The sequence below is a fragment of the Pan troglodytes genome, chromosome X (assembly GCF_028858775.2).
Source record: "Pan troglodytes isolate AG18354 chromosome X, NHGRI_mPanTro3-v2.0_pri, whole genome shotgun sequence".
Taxonomy (NCBI): domain Eukaryota; kingdom Metazoa; phylum Chordata; class Mammalia; order Primates; family Hominidae; genus Pan; species Pan troglodytes.
This window is the reverse complement of record NC_072421.2, coordinates 146,256,774-146,279,950: the sequence shown is the minus strand read 5'-3', so window position 1 is coordinate 146,279,950 and position 23,177 is coordinate 146,256,774. Positions and strand designations below refer to the sequence as shown.

General features: G+C 40.0%; 1 protein-coding gene across 12 annotated transcripts in view; it reads right to left on the bottom strand.

Moving 5' to 3' along the window:
- AFF2 (ALF transcription elongation factor 2) overlaps positions 1-23,177 on the bottom strand; it is a 491,337-nt gene that overhangs the window by 100,572 nt on the left and 367,588 nt on the right. For all 12 annotated transcript variants that reach the window (XM_016942631.4, XM_016942637.4, XM_016942634.4 and 9 more), the window contains 1 exon segment: positions 6,729-6,825. In XM_016942631.4, the coding sequence (XP_016798120.2) occupies positions 6,729-6,825 (97 nt within the window).

Here is a 23,177-nt window from a genome sequence, read left to right as displayed (position 1 = left end):
AAGAGCCAGCTGATAGCAGGAGTAAAATTCATTGCATCTTTTTCATTAGCAAACTTAAAATATAAATGCGGGCTTTCAAGTTAATGTGGCTACTAGGTTCTGAAAGTTCAGTGTGCATCACAGGTATCAGGAACACATCCCAAAGCTGCCAGAATGTTTGGGTCTTCGGTGGCTATGTAATTATTTCATTTGAAATTCTCAAATAGCAACCAGGCCAGTAAGCTCGCTCAACAAGAACAACAACCATGACCATGACCACCACCAAACAACAAACAAATCAAAATGGATCAAATATAAGACCTGGATTAAAGAAACTGGATTAAAAGCAACTTTTTTGTGTTCGGTAATTAGTAATCTGAAGATTTAAAAAAAGAAAAAACAAAACTATGAAGTGGAGGGGAAGATCTAAGAAGATTATTGTTTTCTGTAAATGCTCATATGCTTAAGGTGCAACTCTGCTACTAGTGTCTAGTTGGAAAGTCCATACATCTCCAGTAATTAATATGCTTTCAATTAAGTGAACATTTCACAGAATACCAGCATACTTCTTTGGCAGAAAAAGAAATAAGATGGGGTTAAATAAAATTGGGTACACTGGAGCTACTCACAATCACGTGCCCAGACACAACACATTAGAATGTTTTGTGTTCAAAGAAAATTTTAATGGTTCAGTTCTGTTTTTAAAGCACTAGCCTACTACTCCAAGCTTTAAGTAGGGTCTTTTAGTGAACCTGGTCACTAATTGAACATTTTCAGTCATATCAAATGTTTTCTGAACTTCTAACTGTGCTAAATGAAGTCATCTAATATTTCAATCTAATTCATATTAATAAGATGTTATTAATGTTATAATGCCCTAAAGGAAGTTTCTAACAAGACCCATCTCTTTTATGGCTTTTAGATTTCTAAAGTCTGCTGCTTCTAATGCCAATGTGAGCTAACTGGGGCATGAGACAGCCATGGCCAGATCTAACTAGGCTTCAGAACCCAGGCATCACAAGCCATCCCGCTACCTGTGGACACCAGACTACATGTTTAGGGCTGTGGAAATCAGACATCATAATATCACTCAATTAGACATTAAGCAGATGTTTACCTGGCTCTAAGAACATGTGCTGGAGGGAGCTTTGGAGTTTGCCCGCCACACATTCTAGAAGCCTTTGGAATAAGTCAAATTGCGGATAGTTTAAAACTTTAAAGACAGCAATTTTAATAAACCTGTCGATACAATTTCTTTGTTAAAAAAACATTTGAGACTGATTAGGCTGCTTATATTGAAAGAGAAGCACAAGGTCTATATCTTTAGATCTTTTATTGAACTGCAAGCATAGCATCAATAACTGCTTCTCAGCTGTAAATGAAAATTGATTCCAGGTTTAACTCCTGATTTTCAGGGGTTCCTTTAACCTCGAGAAAAACGAAAAGAAAAACTGACAAAAAGAAAAACCAGAGGTTTAGTGGTATGAGGCAGGGGCATACAGAGAACATAACATATTCCCACTCCCAAAACGTCTGTCCTCCTGGGTCAGGCCACTCCCTAGCCAAACCCCAGTGGCCATCTCTGCCTACCCTGGAGGACTGGCTTGAAAATGGAAATTCAATAAGTGTTTCATGGGGAAGGCCAGGGCTGGATTTTATATCTATGATGCCACCAGTGGCAGCTGAGAAGCAAAAAATGTAGTCAGCCAGGTAATAGACATCATGTGGCCCCCAAATCTCAACCATGCCATTGATATCAAACTTAAAAAATACATTGCAGCACATATGTTTATTCAGACACTAAGTACATAGCACTATGTCTAATTCCAACACTGTTCTGGATGTTTGCAATGTCTAATGTCAACTTCAAATAGTTATTTATCTCCCATTCAGGGATAGCTCCTGAGAGACAGCCAAGGTGAGTATAGCATCCTAGAAGAGCCTTCAAGCCTTTCTCTAGGGCACAGCATAAGCTCAGAAAGAGAAGGTAAGAACTGCAATAGAAGGGTATGAATCAACTCTCCACCCATGCCAATCCTTGGAAGAAAAACTCTTTTGGAGACACATCATTTCCTGGAGGACTTGGTGCAGATCATTGGCAACCTAGCCTTTCTTTCTGGGATCTCTAGTTTAAAAGTTGTCAGGGCTTAAAGGAAAGTTAAGGTCATTCATATCTGATGGCTGCCTTTGGGGGCCAGTTAAGACATGCAATGCAGTTCCTAACAGATCCCTATGGATACCTAGGCCAAAATGAAGGGCTATGTCTATTTCCCTATGGATACTAAAGAGAGGGCTGCCAGTTAATGTTTAAAAGGACCACAAGGAAGAGTAACCACCTATTTTGTAGTTCAAGGCATTTTCTTATACACTGTCTTCACTTGATCCTTACAATACTCCTATGAGTTAGACAAGGCTGGTTTATTCCAGTCTACTGGTAAGAGATCTGAGACTTAGAGATGTTAAACAACTTTCCCAATGCCATACAGCTAGTATACAGCTAGTATTTGAGGCCTGGGATTAAACCCCAGGCTTCTTTATTCCAAAAACTATGTTCTTAATATCTACATTTAAAATTACTCATGGCCAGGCACACAGCTAATAAACTTTAGGATGACAGACATTTTCATTCAAGTTTGCCATATACAGGATAGAAAACCCAGCAGCTGTCTTTAACATCCCATTCCTTACAAGAAAAGGGAAAGTAAATATATGTAGCATCTCAAAGAATGTGAAGCTTTTTAGATCATTAGTAGCACCCATAACAATGATGATTATTATCACGTAAAGTGGTGAGTACTTACTATGTGCTAAGCATAGCATCAGGTGCTTTTGCCTGTATTGATTGACCTAATCATTGAATCCCCAGCATGACCCAATGAAGAAGGTGCTATTTTTACCTCTATTTTATAGGTACTTAGGTCTTTGCCCAAGGTCAACCAGTTTCAGAGTGGCAGAGCTAGAATTCAAAGCCATGTCCGTGTAACAATACAGCTATACTCTCACACACTCTCCTACACTGTCCCAGCATTGTCCCACCACCTTAGAAAACAGCATGCATATGTCTGCTGCCCAAATAGTCCCAACCAAGAAAGTCAAATGCAGTAGAGGACTGGAGAGAAAACACAAAGTTTTAACAGGTATTTTCAGGCTGCAATCACTATCGTGTCTTCATTGAAGCCATGTACATGTGTGATTATATATCTCTGACTTTAAAGAGTCATTCGAAGGTAAAATCTTCTGTTAAAAATGTTTTCTTATGATCATGAGTCTCTATGGCTGACCATTTGGCATCTTTAATTTATATATTATAATTCCCCCATTCTGGACTCATGTTCCATTTTCCCATTTGAGGGAATAATATTTAGCATTTAAACATACCCTACTTGCTCTGCTTGTGTTTGTGCACATGACCTGTCACCTGGCTCAGCATGGCTAACACTGCTGTGGAAGGTGGAAGTAGCAGAAAAAGGGGAGGCTGTTCTGATTGTAAGATACTCGGTACCCAAATGCCAGTTTAGAAGCTGACACAACTTGATCCTGTGTTTCATTTTCATACATGTATTTGAAATGTATTCTCTTGGGGATGCTTATGCTCTAAGCCCACATTATAAGCTCTTAGATACTGTTTGAAAAAGATTGCTGTGTACTCACTACACCTGGATAATTTGAGTTTCTTCAAATGAGTCAAGGTGTGATGATTATGGATGAGATGATTTGGGGACGTCTCCAGAAAGCAAATGGCTTTTTTATTGGACTATGTCTGCACGAATGCAGCCACTGGGTTCTGAGCCATTTCTAACTATTATGTCAGCTGAAACCAGCAGTGTTGTCTGGGCTCTTGAGCACAGTTTTATGGACCAATTCATTTGTCTGTATGCTTTCTCCCCAATCATTCTGCCACAAATGGAACGACTCCGCAATTCTTTTGCTCAGCCAGGAGGCCCAAACCTACTGCTAAGGTTTGCTGTAAGGTTCAAATGAGACACCACACCTAGCTTGTGCCTGGCATAGAGCAAGAGTGGTTCCAAATACGGTAGTCTCAGTACTCCTCCTTATGATGGTGCTGGAGGTATGACTGTCCCAATTCAAAGATGAGTGAACAGTACTATGTTATATGCATGGCACTATATTATCTAAAACAAAATGATTTTGGTGATTTCTCTATAAGTTAACTGTAGAATTACCATGTGACTCATCAATTCCACTTCTAGGTACACACCAGAAAGAAAACATGTCCATGTGAAACTTATATACAAATCTTCACCGTAGCACTATTCACAGTAGCCAAAAGTTGGAAACAACCAAAATGTCCATCAAATGATGAGTAGATAAAGAAAATGTGGTTTATGCATACAATGGAATGCTACTTAGCCATAAAACAAAACGAAGTACTGATACATGACATCGAACAACCAAGAAAACATTATGGTGAGTGAAAGAAGCCAGACAAAAAAGGTCACATATTATAGGATTCCAGTTACATGAAATAGACAAATCCATAGAGACAAAAAGTAGATTAGCAGTTGTCGGGGTTAGTGGGAGGGGGAAATGGGGAGGAACTGTTTAATGGGTATGGAGTTTCCACTTGGAGTGATGAAAAATTCTGGAACTGGGATGGACGCACAGTCTTGTGATTGTATTAAGTGTCACAGAACTGAACACTTTAAAATGGTTAATTTTATGTTATGTGAATTTTGCCGCAATAAAAAAAGAAAATTATTTCAACCCATTTACTTTTACAAAACGACATTATGCATCCTAAAAGCAGAGCTCTGCAAACATTGCTAGTATTACTGCTGCCACTACTGCACAAGCATTCTCTTTTGGTCTATAGCCTTCCAGGCCTTGTAACTCATCTTCAAACTCTACAAGGAGGGTTCATTTGCAAATGTTTATAACCTTGTGCCTACATCTTGCTCCTAGGACTCAGCTAGAGGGAATAAGTTGTCATTTTGCCTCACCTTAGAGCCCCTAGTTCAATCTCCCCATCAAATTTTCACTGAGAACCTAAGCCTTTTTGAGGAAGACATCATGACTAGCGGCAACATGTCATAAAAAGGTTCCAACCCACCAATCCTGATCATCTGAGAGTCTCAGCACTTACAAAAAGTCAGTGAACATACCCTAAAACTCAGATGATTCAGGCCAACAGACCCTTTGCCAATTTTGAGATAAATACAGAAAATAACTTTATAAGTTAAAAAGTAGATTACATTCATATAATTACATAAAGAGGAAGTCAATGTGCAAAATCTACTTTCAATTATTATTGAATTCTACTTTAAACATTTCCATTAAAAGGCAACTTTTTATCTGTCAAAATCAATGATCTAGAATGTTTTCATTTTTGCTTTTGTTTTACTTACAAATATGATGCTCCTGCTATTGGCGTATTAAATGTGTGAAGGAGAAATGACAATTTTTGGAAATTAAGTGTGCATTTTACATTTGCTATGAAGCCCAACTCAAGTAGGAGGGAGACAGCTTGCATTCAGTAAATGTACAGCAAGCCCTTGGGAAACAGTTGTGAAATTGGCTTAGGCCAGCACTATGTAGTCTGCACTTACCCTGTGGTTGTTCTTGATAAAGCACTAAACTTGCAAAGATGCAATTATTTTTTACATATTATTAAAATTCAAGCACAAGAAAGTGGAGAAAGTAAAGTAGGCAAAAGTTTTGGCCACATAACGTTGAAGATGGATTTGATTTTTAAAGTATACCAGAATGGTAGGAGTTCTAGTGTGGTAAACAGCTGTAGATGAGAATAGAGTAGCTGAGCCTTGATAATTTTTCCTAAGCTTTTCTTTGTAGGCTCTTCCTCATGAAATGTTCAATGAACATGGAATTCCATATTTGTTAACTCTCTTGAAATACGAGTGCATGAGCATTCCTTTAAACAGTCTGTTTTATAATGTAGCAGACTTCACTGTAGGAAGATCTTGGTCAGGTACTGGATTTAAAGAAAGGCAATCCTTCTGCATTCCTCACTTGAGGTGATAAGCACACCCAGAAGGACCCCACATTCGAGACAGTTGTCTCTCAAGGAGAAAATGTGCAAGCATCATTGACACCACACACTAGGTTGCCATTCTCATGAGTCATACATGATACTTGGCCTTTTCAAATCATAAAGTCCAGTCTCATTGAAATGCTGAAAACACACATTCCTGCCATCTCATTTGGTGGTAAAATACTGTAAATGCTTAAAATGTGGGATAGAAGGATACAAGGGCAGCCGCAAGTTTTTGCCAAATGTCTTCTGCCTAAAGGTTCATTTAATGGCAAGATGTTGCGTATTGATTCTCAGCTGCATTCTGAAATGGTGCATCTGGGAAAGGTGAATGAAGCATCACATTTATATCTAAATTAATGAGTATGGGTTCCAAGCCTCACACCAGAGTCACCAAATGAAAATTATACCTCACCCAAGACAATAAGTAGTCCAAGAGAGGGCAAGACAATCTCTATTGCTTACCACTGACCAGCATTTGTGTATGGAACAGAGAGAGAGATGGGAGGGGGTTGAAAGCAGTTTTAAAGAGCTCTGCATCTCCTTCCTATAGCTTTAATGAAAGTTTGAACTGATTTGACCTGTTCCAGAACACTATGCTCATCTTTGCTTCTTTCCCTCTCTCCAAAGCCCAGAGATAAAGCATGGGGAAGTTTGCGCATGTCAAAGCATGTCAAAGCCATTCCAGTTCCTCCTGCTCCCCTCTTAGTCCCAAAACAAAGCCCTAAGCTCTTCTAACCTGGTAGAGCTCAGTGGCAGTGCACTGAGTGGTCAAGGTCTTCACAGGCTCAAGGTCATCTTCATCACTGCTCAGCTTCAGGTCATCCTCAAGCATCCTACAAAGAGATCAGAGTGGTGTTTGAGTTAGAAGGCATATTTTCTAAATCATCCTCGGATACATCTTGCAATGAGAATAAAGTATTGGAGCTACAATCTGACAGCTGCAAATCCTTCAAAGGTGTAGAGGGAACCAAGATTGTTTCAGCTAATTAGATATTTGAGCTCTTATATTTATATCATATTTGCACATATCTTCCCTCTCTACCTTCCCCTAAATCAAGGGGAAAATACTATTTCAGCATCTCCAGAGATGACTGGATTCTATACATTTTTACTACTAAAAGTGCAATAAATGTACTGATCAATCACTGTGTATGTGGGATGTGGCACTGGATCTCTACAGGACAAGGTGCTCAGAGTTTCCCATGAAAGAAGAGGGGCATGATAACCGTCCCTAGCTCTGGAGGCTGTTGTCAAAGCCTGCTGGGTCTCTCTGGATGACGGAGGTAAAAGGCACAGTGAACCTGCACTGCCTTTCAGTGCCCTCTGCTGCTGGGTAGCTGGGTGGCCGCAAAAGAGCTGGGAGAGAAATGGCTAGTCATTAACCTTCTGATATATGACCGATCTCTTCCTGTAAAATTTGATCTGAGAGATGTAAGCTCATGATGTGGATAAGAAATCTTTCTCTCCTAAGGCAAGGCACCTGAAAAATGAGTGGTCTGGATTTTGGTGATGAACTAGCACTTTCAAGATTGTTTATGGAGCCACAAAGCCTTTTGTTTCTATAGGGATATTAATTCCAGTGGCATCCTCTCCAAGTGTGAGCTACAGCAGGACGAATAGCTTATTATCTTAAAATTCCAGCTACACTGTCTTTAAAGACCTATTGGTGTTCATATTTTTATTTATTATATATAACTTTATACCTCATCCTTAGGCTTCAAGAAGGGACAGTCTCAGCCTCTCTGGACCAATGACCATTTCCTATGCATATATTGCTCTTTCTTGCATCTAGGCTCTGCATCAGGCTCAGCTCCAGGGCTAGAAATCTCTTTCTTACCTCTGGAAATCCTATTTATCCTTTGTAGCCCAGTGATCCCACTTTCTGTACAAAAGCTTTCTAGAAAGAACTCTCATCTCAGGAAGAATATTTTTTTCCTCTACCCAACCCTCAGCTCCAGCTGGATCACAGCACAGCTTTCCACTGAATCTCTCCCCACTAGTCCGTAATTCCCATGAGGGCAGAGGGTGCAGCATTTTCACCTCACTGTGCTTCACAGCATCTTCCCACAAATGATAGAGTCTACTGGCCTCATTTTGCAGACAAGGAAGGAAAGATTCAGAGAGGTGAATTGCTTTGCTGAAGCTCACCCAGCTATTAATAGTTAGTGCTGGAGCCACTCCTAAAATTTCCATCTCTGTAATCCCACTTGGGTGTTTTTCCAGAAGAGAAGCCAGAAGGGAAAAGGAAGCTTCTAATTTGATAAATAGGGGGAAAGTTACTTCCGAGGTTATGTTCAAATATTGAAAGGAGAGTCAGGGCAGAGTGGATATCCAATAACTCTCCAAAAAAAGCACAGCTCCCCCACTTTCATGCTCAGTCACATAACACTAGAATGTGTACACTGAGGTCTGCAAACCAAAGACTGATATAAAGGATGATTGCTGGGAAGGACAACTGTTAGAGTGGCTTTCGGATAAACTAAATTTGCAGGATTTATGACTGTCCTTCAAGAGACTAATGGATGTTTTGAAGATCTTAGAGAAGGAGAAAAAATGTATCTTGGTATTTCTTTTGCAGTTGCAGACTTCTGACTCTTAACAAATAATTCTTTACAACACATTGTGGGAAATGAAGACTGTATCATTCTCATAAGCTATAGAACTCAAATATTTACAAACTACCTATGCTTGTTATTATAAATGGCTTTACTTTCCGTGTGTGTGTGTGTGTGTGTATCTCAATACATCTAGGGAATGTCTATGTGTTAATTTATATCCAAGTATTCAGCAAAAGAAATGGTAAATAATTCCTGCATTTAGAGGGTCAATTTTCAGAGACAGAGAAAGTCCTAACTAAGTATTTGACCAGCAGCACGGAATTTGGTCCTCACAATACTTCTATGAAGGAGATGATGTTACAGCTGCATTTTTCAGATGGAGACTCTGAGGTTTAGACAGGTTAAGGAGCTTGCTTGTGAACACACAGCTAGAAATCACGGAGGCAAACGTGGAACCTAGATCATCTCCAGCTAGAATTGGGAGTATACAAGGTTTTCCTAGAGTGTACAACTTATAAAAGATGGTATATTCAATAAAATTGACAGCAATAACAGAAACCTCAGAAAACATTAGCATGGAGTCAAGATACTGGGACTCAATTGCTGGCTAATCATAAGCCCCGATATCTGGGGTAACTTACCAGCTCTGAGGTTCATCTGTGTCCCTCATCTGTTCAATGGGATAACACTTTGGTTCCATCACAGGAGGGTGGTGGTGAGCATAACAGGAGCTAATGCATGTGAAAGTGCATTATGAAAGCACAAAACTAATAATGCGGGGCACCATTAATTTGGAAAGCTATCTCAGTTGGAAATAATGGACTTCATTAATACTATTAAAAAGTAATCAGAAGCAGAAGTTTCTGTGTGCCTTCGCTCCTCTCCTTTTAATTTTCTGAACAATCTGAAGGTAATCCATGATGACTTGGGAAATGTCTAAGGGCATCTCAAGGCCAGATGTAGAAATGTGCTTGTGGTCTTCTGGTTTCTCTCCTTCAGGTAGAAGTAGCACATCCAGAGTCAGAGCACAGAGGTCTGAGCTCAGCAGTTATTTTACTCTCCAATCAACATTATATGATTTTTAACATGGAGATGAAATGCACTCCAATGTACAGTTCTGGAAATAGCGATCCACATTAAACAACCTCCCCACACCCCCACCATGCAACAAGCTTGGTATGGATTTGGATGTTAATAAAGGAAAATCTGATGCATACATTTAAGTCCCAGTAAACACAAGTCAAAGAAGTAACTAGGAAGCAAATTACTATTAGTTATCTCTGGAGGAACCAGGCATTCATTTCATTCCTCTTCTTCCCTGACCTATTAAGCTTTATTATTGAATATACATGTACTTGTTTGCATTTTCATCCTTGGCTAATGCTGAACATTACTCTAGGGAAAGCGTAGGATTATGAAAGATTTTAGATTTAATTATTATAGCAGCACCATTCACACCCAATGCAGTTAAGGTCGTCTCAGCAGAAAAATGGTAATCTCTTTTCATGAGGTTATAATTCCATAGACAAATTCATGACACATAATGTGAAAAAAATTGCTCATATAAATGTATGCCTGTGTGTGTGATCTTAAAAAAAACAGACATTGTTCTTCAACTTTTCAATTAGGTGAAAACAGAACCAATTAGACCTCCTTAGTGAAGTTTGTTGTCTGTTCAGGGTCTAGTCATCCACAATGTTCATCTTGGTGTAAAAATGCTGTTTTTAGTTTTACTATGACCTATAATTTGTAGTATTGAGACATAGAATAATCTATAAAACTGTGAACAAAAAACCAAGTTCTTGCCCTGAGGAGATGATCCTATAAAAGCTCAGATAGTGAAATTTGGATGAGATGGAATGGACCAAAAGAAGATCTTTGTCCTTGGTTTTCTGAGCTTCAAGCTGAACCTAGTGGCCTCCAAGGGCTCTTTGCACTGAAACATTCTAGTGCACTATGACATGACAGGTCCCATGTGAATGATAACCAGAAAATCATAAGATCACTCTCCAAAAACCTTGCCAATTTACATAGTGGAATGCTTAGATGATTTTGAAGAGGGAAAAATAGAGGGCTTGAAACATTATAGAAGGCTGCAGGAAGAAGCCCCTGGTTGAGTCAGCATGGACTTAAGAGCAAGGTCTCGAGAGCCAAACAGATCTGAGTTCAAATACAGGAATTCCTAACGGATTTTTTTTTTAATACAGTAAATAAGATCTTTTGAATCTCAATTTTCTATATGTTAAAATGGGCAATAATAATACCTACTCTGGACAATTTTTAGAATTAGAAAATAAAGTTTATACAAATTGCCTAGGAGCCAATACAGCTACCAGCTATCACTTTCATCTTGGTTACTATTGATATTGTTATTATTATTGTCAAAGGAATTTTGTTGTAGAGGTGGGAATAATAATTTTTAAAAGCTGATGTGTTAACCTAGAGGCTGGCAGAGGTATCAGGCCCCACACATCATTGGAAACCATGACCAAATAAGGAGAGGTTCAAAGACTATAAAGGAGTTTGGAAAGTTTCGGAGCTTTGGTTTACTCTTCTAGAAATGGCCTAAATCCATCAGATCTGTCTTGGGTTTTCTTAGATCCTCTTGGAGTGCTTAAGTTATCCCAGAAATTTGAAAGACAGTTGCAAGAGGAAACATCCAGACCGTACCAAGTGAGAGTTCAGAAAAAAATGAGTGGCCCCGATGTTCTGACCTTTATACCTGGGAAGCTACCTGCTGATCCAGAGAAATGAACCAAGGGCAACCCCCCACTTGAAGTTGTGCTCACCTTGAGCACCGTGTCTTTAGGCCTGTCACTCTCAGGAAGCTGTTCCAACACACATCTGTCTCTGAAGTTTGCGTGCAAGACTGGGCATAATAGGCTCCTAGTTGATCCAGAATCCTTGCTCAGAAACAACCGTTGGGACACTGAGTTGTTCTCAGGACTTGCAAGCCTACACAGTGCCTTTTTGTGAACTACAAAATGGTGTTCCTCTTGGCAGACAGCAGCACTTGATACTGGCTAGATTCCAGCTTCAAGGTATCTACGGTGCTAGCTGCAATGCTGGTGACTGATTCTCAGATGTACTCTTCCAGTTGGAAGTACTTGAGAGTGCTGTCTCTTTCACCATGTCACTGTGTCACCTAGTGGAGAGAACTGCAACATTCCTAACATATGGTCATACATGTTTTTTCTGATAGGTAGCTAACAATACCTTTCTATTGTTCAATACCTTTAATTGTGAGAATGATCTGCCAGTTAGGAGTTGCCACGTGCTTTCCTGTACCTTCTACCTTGCAGCTGGAGTCTTGCTCTCTATAGTCCACACTCAGAGACTAGACTTGTAATGATGTTGGAGACAGAACCAGTGTTGCTACCTCTGTCATATAGGAGAGGGAGGAGGCTATTACACTCAGGTTTTAAGCTCTTAACTAAAACATAGAGCTATAACTTCTGGCCCAATGAGTTTGGGGTCTTCTGGTTACTGGTTTAAATTATTATTGTCTTTCTAAATACCCCAGAGTTCATAGCAATCAGAGTAAGTTTCTGATGGCCCAAATGAATGACACAATTGACTTTGAGGATAATAACACAGCCTAGAGAGGGCTTGCATGTTCTCATTAGGCAGAGTCTTACTCTGGTCCCTCTTCTAGAATAGTAACTTAGCCCTCTTGACTCCTTAAAGGGCACTTCCTCTTCATAAAGTAATCTAAAAGAAATAAAACATGACTGGTTTAGAATTACTCAGAGAGTTATATATTTTCCTATCTAGTGCTTTGTAGTCTCCACAGCATTGAATCATTTGTTGGTAGGAAGGCAGGTGATAAGGAAGAGGAGGTGATATTTTTCAGGGAATTCATTCTTCTTCCCTGCAGTAAAGGTGCTCAGGCTGTTTTTTCCCCTTAGGAGGAGCTACATTTCATTTTCCTAAGGTTTTAACTTAAAACTTTGATTCAGTGGCCACCACCTCACTGGGAATCCTACAGAATCCCTGTCTGAGGGCTGTGGCAGTGACAACCAGTTTGAAAATCTGTATTATACTCTATAGGAACAAATCTCCAAGATCTATCAGGGGTGGACCCCTAGCCCAGTGCCAACCACTGTGCCCACAGGCAGGGTCTAAACATGCATCCTGCCATGGGCACGTGGGCCTGATAAAGATTGTCTTCTGTAGCTGATGGCTTTCCAAGGGGTTCAGAAAATAGGTATTTCATAAGATTAATTGGGCTCCTTAGTGTGAGAACTAGGAGTTCCCTTAGGGGCCATCTAGTCTAGGGATTGGCCAACTGAAGGCCTCAGCCCAAAGCAGCCTTCCGTCTGTTTCTGTACTGCTTATGATTTTAGAACAGTTTTTTTTTTCATTTTTAAATGTGTAAAAAAATCAAAAGAAGAATAATATTTCACGACACATAAAAATTTATATGGAACTTAGATTTCATTATCCATAAATAAAGTGTTATTGGACTACAGCCACTCCCATTCATTATATATCATCCACGGCTGCTTTTGAGCTACAATGGCCAGGTTGAGTAGTTGCTACCAAACGAAGGCTTAAAACATTTATTATCTAGGTCTTTATCAAAATAGAGTTTGCTGACCCTTGCTTTAAGCCAATGATTTTCAAACTCTTAAACTCAAAAAATCTTTTCTTGTGTAGCCAAATGAAACCTTACAGGAAACCTCAAATAAGATTAAAGTAGTTTGTTTTGTTAACTCCCAGGTATTTGCAGGAACAAAGCCTAAAAACAACTCATCTAGTTAAGATTCCTCATTTTATGGAGATGGTTGTGACTCCATCGATATTGCATAGGATTTAATAAGAGAACTTGAGCTTAATTTACCTACCCTCTCTGAACCTCAGTTTTCTCCTCTATGCAATGGGAATAAAAATAATATGTATCTCAGAGATTCAGAAAGTGCCACATAGCCTGACAGCCTACAGTGCTGAGTTCTCAAACAACAGTAGGAGAATAGTAGAGTAACTATCCTTTTGTCTGGGTGCATATGTGATACATATGAATCTATGTCTATATTGTATACACAAGCCAAAGCTAATAGTATGAACCCTGACGTATATGACTTGAATCAATCAACTGTCACCTCTTCAACCTTGGAATTCCTTAGAATTGGTCACATACATTCATCACAATACCAATTTTCTGCTCTACTGTCACTATTTTGGATTTGATTTTCATTTTCTTAGTATATTTCTCTGGGTTATACAATGTCCTCCCAATGTGGAAACTCAAGTTATCATGCAAATGACAAAGTGTCTAATAGAATTCAGATGGCTTTCAAGAAAATGTTACTCACAACGAAACAGTCTTGTATCATTTTTTAGAAGTGTGTGTGTTAAAACATCTAAGAGTGAATTTCCCCAGAGAAGACCATAACTCAGTAGATCAACCTGGGCCTGAAAACAAATGCGGGGATAATTCCAAGGGAGAACACAGAATCTTTTATCTTTAAAAAAAATTTCAAGTATGGACCCTGATAGCTGATGTTCTGCTCTTTGGTAGGGCGGTACAAGTCATCTTGAAAGAATTTCCTTTGAGTCATACTGGGTGATATGGAAAGTCATCCAAGTGGAGGAATAGGAATTCATTCAAGACCATATACGAGGCTTGGTATTTGCCGGTGAGATTTCAGGAAGTAAAGAATATAGATTGACTGAAAGAAGGAGGCAGCAAGGAAACCAGTTAGACTGCCATCGTAGTACTCCAGGTAACACAGGTTGGTGGCCTGGGTCAGGGCACAGACAGTAAAAATAGTGGAGACCAGATTCTAGAGACATTTCAGAATTGGAGTCAACTGAATTTGGACACTGATGATCCTAACATTCAAGGTTGTCTAAGAACACTGAATTTAAATCAGGAATTCCACCAGACATCAAAGCCTTCCCTCACACTAGGCTGCCTGTCTATCAAATGTCTCTTCATTTTGATAAGGCTCAGATGCCAAGTGAGGACTTAAGCTAGGACCTTTCTCTATCAGGCAGAAGAGTGTCTCTAGTACTCAGCATTCTCTTTGGAGACCAACCCAGTCACTGGTTAGCTTCCATTCTCAAGTGATGAGGAAAGGCAGAATTCCTTTTGGAATTGCCCCTCTCAGTCTCCCTTCACCTTCTTAGAGCAACTACAGCAGATTAGATATAAAAAACCCCTGTGGCTACCTCCAAAGTACAATCACAAAGCGTACTTCATTACTCATCTCTTCACATCAGCTCCTAATTGTCAAATGATTAAGGAAATAACTCCTTTATGGAGTTGGTCCATTAATATCTATCTAAGGAAGCTGTCCAAAACAACTGAAATACTAAGTCGCTGTTAAGTGCACTACAACTCATACCTGCTGACAGCCATTGTGTCTTACATTAAACTCAATGGGGGCAAGGACCAATTCTTAGTCCTATGTGATGCATGGCAAATTTTCAGCTGCTGATAACAGAACACTTTAGCTTGGAGTGCTTTAAACCATTTCTCAAACCCATTTCCAGAGAAAGGTTGTCAAGAAGGCCTGTTTACCTGAATTGACACAGGAAATAGGATTTCCCTTATGCTGATGCATAAAGAATTCACATTTTATTTCAGATTATTTAAGCAAAACATTCAGGCCTGACAATGTAGGCCCAACTAAAATGTTGACAGCATTGTTGCTCAGTTATTTATAGAAATCCCACCTGATTTGTATGCTCAGCTCTTTTGGCTGCATCAAAATCACTCTCCACACTCTGGTTTAGGGGAAGAGGTAGATTGCTTTCTAACCCATATTGACAGTATTTTAACTCTGTAGAGCTGGATAGACCTTCTTGGGCACATGTAGCCCAGGACCCCTGTGAGCATTCCAGCAGATGAGTATGAGTACCTCCTGTTACACACACATACAAGACAGGGCAAGGTCAAGGCCAAGGCCTGGCTAATTCAACCAATAAAGATGCAGGTCCACTTTTAGATACAGATAGTTTAGTACTTACTAAACTAGGCTTGAAATAAAATAAAAGAAGAATTGCCAAAGGTGCCAGCTGACCCCCGACTCTTGTCCCACACACCAAAAAGGAGGATACCAACCAAAAGAGGCCAGATGACTGAAGACCAAGTTATAGGACACACTGTAGCTGAGGAGTCAATTTTAGACTTTGGCTTAGCAGTTGTATAGGCTAGAGTTCTATTCAGTGGAGGGCAGGACAGAAAACTCCTCAACGGAACCTAGGAGGTGATGGGAAACTGTCTCATGATAGCATTCCAAAGGAGATAGGGAAGTGAGTGGGGGATGGCCTTAAAGTACATCTCACAATCTTCTTGTCCTCTCTTGTTCTGGGAGGATCACTGGATGTTCCACCAAGGCTCAGATTAGCTGTGGTTCAAGCCTCTGCTTATGTGGCCTATTTGGATACCTGCAGGTTCTCCAGGGTGCCATGGTAAAAGTGCTCCCCCACACCACCAGACATCCCTGTAAGTTGATAACTACTCCTTACAAGACCTGAGTTTCAGATCCTGGTGACCTGCTGAACATAACTCTCATTTACTAAGGTCTCATTGTGAATGTGCTGTCCACATTTAAATTCTAACAAAGGCTGGTAGTATCATTACCATAAACAGAACAATAGCTAATGGACTTGTTTCTCTGCTGGGGTGATGCATGCATGCTAAGCTAGCCAGAGCTCATCATGTAACATGTTGGGTCCAAGGGCACACACATCCATAAGAACTAGCCAATATTCAGAGTCCTCAGAGACCAGTAACTTTCCACTTTGCAAAGCTAATTGACTTGTGTGTGGCTACTGAGTGCACTGAAAAGCTCAGTGTAGCAATAGAGCTTGCACTGCAGTCAGATAGACCCAAGTTCAAACTCTGACTATCTGTGTCACCTCAGATCAAATCCCTTGAACTTCTGAGTGTCTTATAGAATTGCTATAACTATTAAATGCAATATCTCACTTCAAACCCCTAGCACATAGGAATCACCCAATCTTTATCATCTGTGATTACTGGCTCAAGATAGTTGAGCTTGAATTATCCTGACACATCAGATGTCATTTTATTTGGAAACAAGGCAAACTAGAGAAATGTGTTCTCATGTTAAAGTAAAAATCGAAAAAAGGAAAGTAACTGTATATTTGCCACAAATAGCTTTTGCATGCCAGAAACAGAAGTAGATCATGTTTTTAATAATGAGAACCTTTTTAATATTACTATATCAACTTTTTCAAATCTTGAAAATTCAAATCTACCTAAAATGCAACTGAACTATATATCATCAAATATTAATCTAGTATCATTCCAGAGGTGCTAAAACATTTTGATAATGAAATGTCTATTTGTAGAACATAGCACGTCATCAACAAATAAAATGATGAAAACCAGATGATCACCTCAATAGAGGCCAAAAATATACTTGACAAAATTTTATATCCATCCCTTATCCAAACTCTTTAACAGCTAAGTAGAGAAGGATACTCCCTTTTTGCATAAGGAATATGTAACTGCAAACTCTCAATCTAAGTTATATTTTAGTACGTATGGAAGGTTAGATCAATTTTTAAACGTACCTTAAAACAAAAAAGAAACCACAGATGACCATGTTTCAAATGTTTTTAAAAATATGTATTAATGTTGATTCATTGGGTAGACAGAAGGAACACAAACAGACTAATATCATCCAATGACACCATTTGTTCTGATAATTACTCCAATTTAAACAGTTTTAAGGCATCACATATGGCTTCCACAAGGCATTCTCTCCACGTAGGTAGACAAAATTAGAAAATGACATAAAAAGCCTCAGTTTCCATTTCCATGGTTCATAAATTATTAATCTTTTAAAAACACATCACCTTTTTATTGATATTCACAATTGTCTGCAAGCTTTATAAATGCAGAGATGCTTTATAACCTGATTGAAAATTTGATAGTATTGTTTTAACAAAATGAGAATTGTTTCAGAAGGGGCTCCACAATGTCTGGGCATATATTTTCCCTAAGTAACAGTATGAGGCATGCATTTCCTTCTGAGAATTCAACATTTATGTTGATGCACTTGGCTGCAGAGCCAATCCTGCACTGGCTCTAATACAGAGGAATTTTCTGAACATTTTGAGTAACGGGACTGAAATAATTTAATGGCTCCTTCTGTGCATGTTAAATGAGTTGCATGATATATTTAGCTTTTGCAGGAAACTTGTTTACACTATAAATTATAGCACATGGCACAATTACATTGATGTGGAAAGCCAACCATGTTGAGTCATTTTGGCCATCTCTCTCCAAATTTCAACTTGCGGCAAATGAATTCTCTGTAGCTCACCAATATACCATGAGTCTTTCTTATTCCTGTGACCCTGCTGAACACACGTAAGGCCATCATCTTAGCACTGCCACTGACTCATAAAGAAAAACTGAACCGGAGAGGAGGATTCTCAAGAAAAGGGAGGGCCACTGTCAACAAATGACACACTTATCTAAACTGTTCTGTATTACCATATACTAACGAATTAGAAAGGATTGGCTTTCTAATTCTGAAACACGGAGATAACTCAGTTGTCTAACAATCAAGGGCTCTGTAATTCAATTTCCTTAGGGGTAACAATATGTAAAGGAAATAGCAAAGGGTTGGGAGCTGAATAGACTACAGGTCCAGCCTGTGCTCTTGCATTTACTAAGTGTACGAATCTGGGCAAACTAATTGACCTCTCTGAGTCGCCATTTTTTTTTTCGTCTCTAAAACAAGGCTAGTTATAACAACTTTGGACGGTTGTTGCAAAGATTAGCTGAAATACTATGTGAAAAGAGTTCGTCGTGAGCACTTGATAAATGCCACTGCTTCCACTATTACTGATATTAAGGCAAACTGGAGCCTGGTTCTTATATCAATGTATTTAGAAGCAGCCTTAAAAGAATCACTGTAGAGGAAATCACCAGGTCTCTGGTTGAAGAAAGCAGTTTAAGCAACAACAGAGAGACATGAGAGTAGGTTTTACATATAGTGGATGAACATCTTGTGAAATTGGAGCTCTATTCTTTCCTGATTTGGCTTCAGGTAAGAGGGTGCCAATTCTGAGTACTTGCCCCAGAACTTGGCTATTTCTATCCTATTATTCATAGACTCACATTCTTGATAGATAGGTAACTAGCTGTCTAGATAGAATCAGAAAGAACTGTAAATATAGATACGTGGAGAATAGCAGACCCCAATACTGGCCAAGACTTAGTATTTAATATCTAGAACTAGGAAATCTATTCAGAATAAAAATGTAGTCCCTCAAATAAAATTGCTCCAATCATCCTAGGAATAACATGTTAGTTCAATCAAAGCACTTTGAACCTTTCACATCACACCTGTCAGATGTACAATTATGACTTGAGGGCTTACACCTTGCCTCTGTCTCACAATAAATCCAAGTCAGCCAATACTAGCTAATAATAACTAAGACTTATTGAGGTAAGCTTAATGTGTGCCAGACATTCATTTCTCTAAGTGCGCTAATGGATCACTTCATTGACTCTTTCCATGAAATTTGGGAGGTTATACTGGTATTTTCTCTGTTCAAGTGAGGAAATTCAGGTTTAAAAAAGTTAAGAAGAAAACACAGAATGGGAGAAAATATTTGTGGGTCATAAATCTGATAAGGATCTAGTATCCAGAATTTATAAGGAACCCTGGAAACTCAGCAATAAAATGATAAGTAACCCAATTAAAGAGTCTGAATCTATTTCAACAGAAGAAAAAGGTGTCCATTCTTGCTGATCAGAGGTGCACACTGCCTGGATTGCAGACTGCCTGGGTTGCAGCAGTTTCTCCTCTGCTGAGTCTATGCAAGGCCCAGTCCTTCACTGGCTAATTGATTTTCCAAACCATGACACGAGAGGTTAGATAGCCGGGCTCCTATCGGGGCCCTGTACTGGTGTGTAACTCCTGCAGTAAGGCAAGATCCTATGGGCAAAGACTCTTCTCCTCCTCCCTGACTTTGGAATTTCCAAACCTGAGGGTAGTAAAGAAGGAATGTCTCTGTGCAATGTCCCTCTCAACAGTATAAATCACCTGTCCCCATTCCCAATAAAACCCACAGGCAGGCATGTGGTTAATGTGGGCTGCCAATTTAGATGAGTTGCTCTAATACGATGTGAGGGCTGAAGGATCTGAATATACATTTTTCCACAGAAGATACCACTGTGGACTGAATGTTTGTGTGTCCCCCTCCCTCAAAGTCATATAGAGTTGAAACTCTAATCCACAATGTGATGATATTAGGAGGTGGAGTCTTTGGGAGGTGGCTGGGTCATAACGGTTGAATACTCATGATGGGATTAGAGACCTTCTAAGAAGAGACCCAAGAGACCTTGCTTCCTTTCATTCTCTTTCTACCATGTGAGGATATCAGGATGAGGGTTTTTATGAGAACCCAACCATACTGGCATCCTGATCATGGACTTCCCAACCACCACTTACGTGAGAAACAAGTGTTTGTTGTTTAAGCCACCCAGCCTATGGGATTCTTGTTATAGCAGCCCAGACTGACAGACACAGAAAGACAAATGGCCAATAAGCAGATGAAAAGATGCTCAACATCATTAACCATTGTGGAATAGACATAAAGTAGAAACAGCACAAATGTCAATGAACTGATGGAATGGATAAACATGATGTGATAGATCCATGAAATGAATGATTATTCAGCTATAAAAAGGAAGAAAGTACTGACACATGGTACAACATGAATAAGCCTTGAAAATATTATGCCAAGTGCAATAAACCAGTCACCAAAGGCCACATATCACATGATTCCTTTCATATGAAATGTCTAAAACAGGCAAATCTGTAGAGACAGAAAGAGACTGGTTGCCAGGGCTTGGGGGGATGGGGCAAGGGGAGTGACTGCTAATGTTATGAAGATTCTTTCGGGGTGATGAAAATATTCTAGAATTAGATAGTGGTGATGGTTTCACAACTCTGTGAATATACTAGAAAACACTGAATTGTATAGTTTACAATGGTAAGTTTTATGTTATATGCATCTAAACAGAGCCGTCTTTTTTTTAAAAAAAAAGTCTCACAGCTGGACAAGAGAAGAACGGAGAGCTGGTCTGGCAATCCACAGTGGCCTGATTCCAAAGCCCATGTCCCTAACCACTCTGCTTACTGTCCTACATAACGAAGTATGGCAGAAGGTCTCCAATGCATTCCTAGACATATCTGCCAAGAAAAACACAGAGAAAAAGAGCTATTTTTTCCTGCCTAATCTCTTTCTCACTGTATTTTTTCCCTACATTAAAACTGCAATTGATATGACCAGCAGAAGCCTCACCAAGGGAAAAGAGCTTTGTCCTTTCCAGGAGAGACAAAGCATTATATTAAAGAGACAGCTGTCTGGATGGGGTGGAGACCAAGCCAAGATCCTGTGGGCAAAGACTCTTCTCCTCCTCCCTGACTTTGGAATTTCCAAACCTGAGGGTAGTAAAGAAGGAATCTGTCTGTGCAATGTTCCTCGCAACAATACAAATCACCTGCCCGCATTCGCAATAAAACCCACAGGCAGGCATGTGGTTAATGTGGGCTGCCAATTTGGATGAGTTGCTCTAATATGATGTGAGGGCTGATGGAAGGAGGCTCACATTTTAGTGATTACAGAAGAAGCTGGGGTAAGGATCATGTTATATATGAATTCATTAAGTACAGGCAAAATGGGACTCTGAATCTATTTCAACAGAAGAAAAAGGTGTCCATTCTTGCTAGTCAGAGGTGCAGACTGCCTGGGTTGCAGCAGTTTCTCCTCTGCTGAGTCTACGCAAGGCTGGGTCCTTCACTGGCTAATTGATTTTCCAAACCATGACACGAGGGGTTAGGTAGCCAGGCTCCTATCAGGGCCCTGTACTGGTATGTAACTCCTACAGTAAGGCAAATGTTAACTCACAAATCCAATTTAAGTTGGGGCTCCCTTAAGCTGAGAGATAATTTCCCTTTAATTCTCTTCCGGTTGTCTGTCGTCTAACCTTCACAGTCTTGGATATGACACTGTAAAACTGTCCACACTGCTCTTTCTCATGCAGAGGGCATCATCACTGCCCCCCACCCGCTCTCCACAACCACACACACACAGCACACATACTGCCCTCACCAGTGACACTGTTTCCAATTATGATCAGCATTCAGAACTCTTTGGCCGCCTTGAACTTGATAGAGACCTTGTTGCTGTCTCCCCCACTGCCACCTTCCATTCCCAGACCTGGCTAAAGGAAAACACCCAGGGAGGGAGGATGCCTTGTCCCTGTGAGATTATGAAGGCCACACTAACTGCAGGCTAGGTCCATGTGTGAAATATTCAGTTGCCCCCTTAGTTTTGAGACCAGGAAGTAAAAAGGGTGTTCCTCTCTCATTCTTCTTGCCTTTTGTTATTTTTAATAGCCCACCTATCAGGGCCAAATTGCCTTGTAACTGTCTGCAGAACTTGAATGTGACAGAGATAGCTGCTGTTGTTAATAGGAGCCTTCACTTCAACCCATTTAACAGCTAGTTTGACAGCTTCACAATAGCCACCTTCCCTTGAAAGAAAACTGTGATTTAGTGGAAAGAAAATGTGGAACAACAGCCTGATCTGTCTCTTGGTCTTGAGCGAGTTCTCTTGGCACAGTGTCCCACCACAGAAACAGAGAATGAACTACCATAGGAAAACAAGATGGTCACAAGCCAGGCTTGGTCAAAGATGCGGAGAAAATCCACAGAGCAGAGCTGCTTACAAAGAATGTGAGAGCTGCTTCCTACAAACATTTTGTCTTCACATAAAAAAGTAAATCTGTTTGTTTTTTTCATTACCTTATCAATTGCCCAAGTAGTGGTTGGGCAGGCTTTTCTCAACTTGGTAATTGCAATAACAATGTTATTTGAAAATGACTGCAGGCAGATGACTCTTAGTCAGCTCCCTAAGTCCATGTTATTCTCAGAGATTGCAGAAGAATGGACAGAAGCTCCAGAGTGGTTTTGGGGGTAAGTACCCCTAAATTCCCTCTACGTAGGATGGGACAGAACTGTGCAGCTGATTACTACTGCAACTGGAGGATCGTTAAAATTGCTGCCATTCAGAAAAGGGAAATTCAGGAAATGGGCTTGTTAGGGGGTGAATTGCGTTCCTACCTAAAACTCATGTGTTGAAGCCCTAACCCCCAGTATTTCAGAATGTGGTCTTATTTGGAGATAAGGTCTTGAGGTCCTTACGGTGATCCCTAATCCGATATGACTGGTGTCCTTATAAAAAGGGGCAATTTGCATACGGTCACCCATAGAAGGATGAGTATGTGAAGAGACTCAGGGAGAGAGAAGACAGATGTCTACAAGCCAAGGAGGGAGGCCTGGAACAGATCCTTCTCTTACATCCTAAGAAGGAACCAACTCCTTGTTATTGGACTTCTAACATCTGGAAGTTAGGAAGACAGGACATTCCTGTTGCTTTAAGCCTTCCAACTTGTGGTACTCTGTTATAGCAGCCCCAGGAAACTAATACAGGGCTTTGCCCCAGTTCCTACCTTCCCAGCTCTCCAAAATGGGTGGGCTGAGGCAATGTATTTACAGCCCTGACAGCTATAACGCTCTTTTGAGCTCCTGGCACCTAAATCCAGTTCCACCACAATGTTCCAC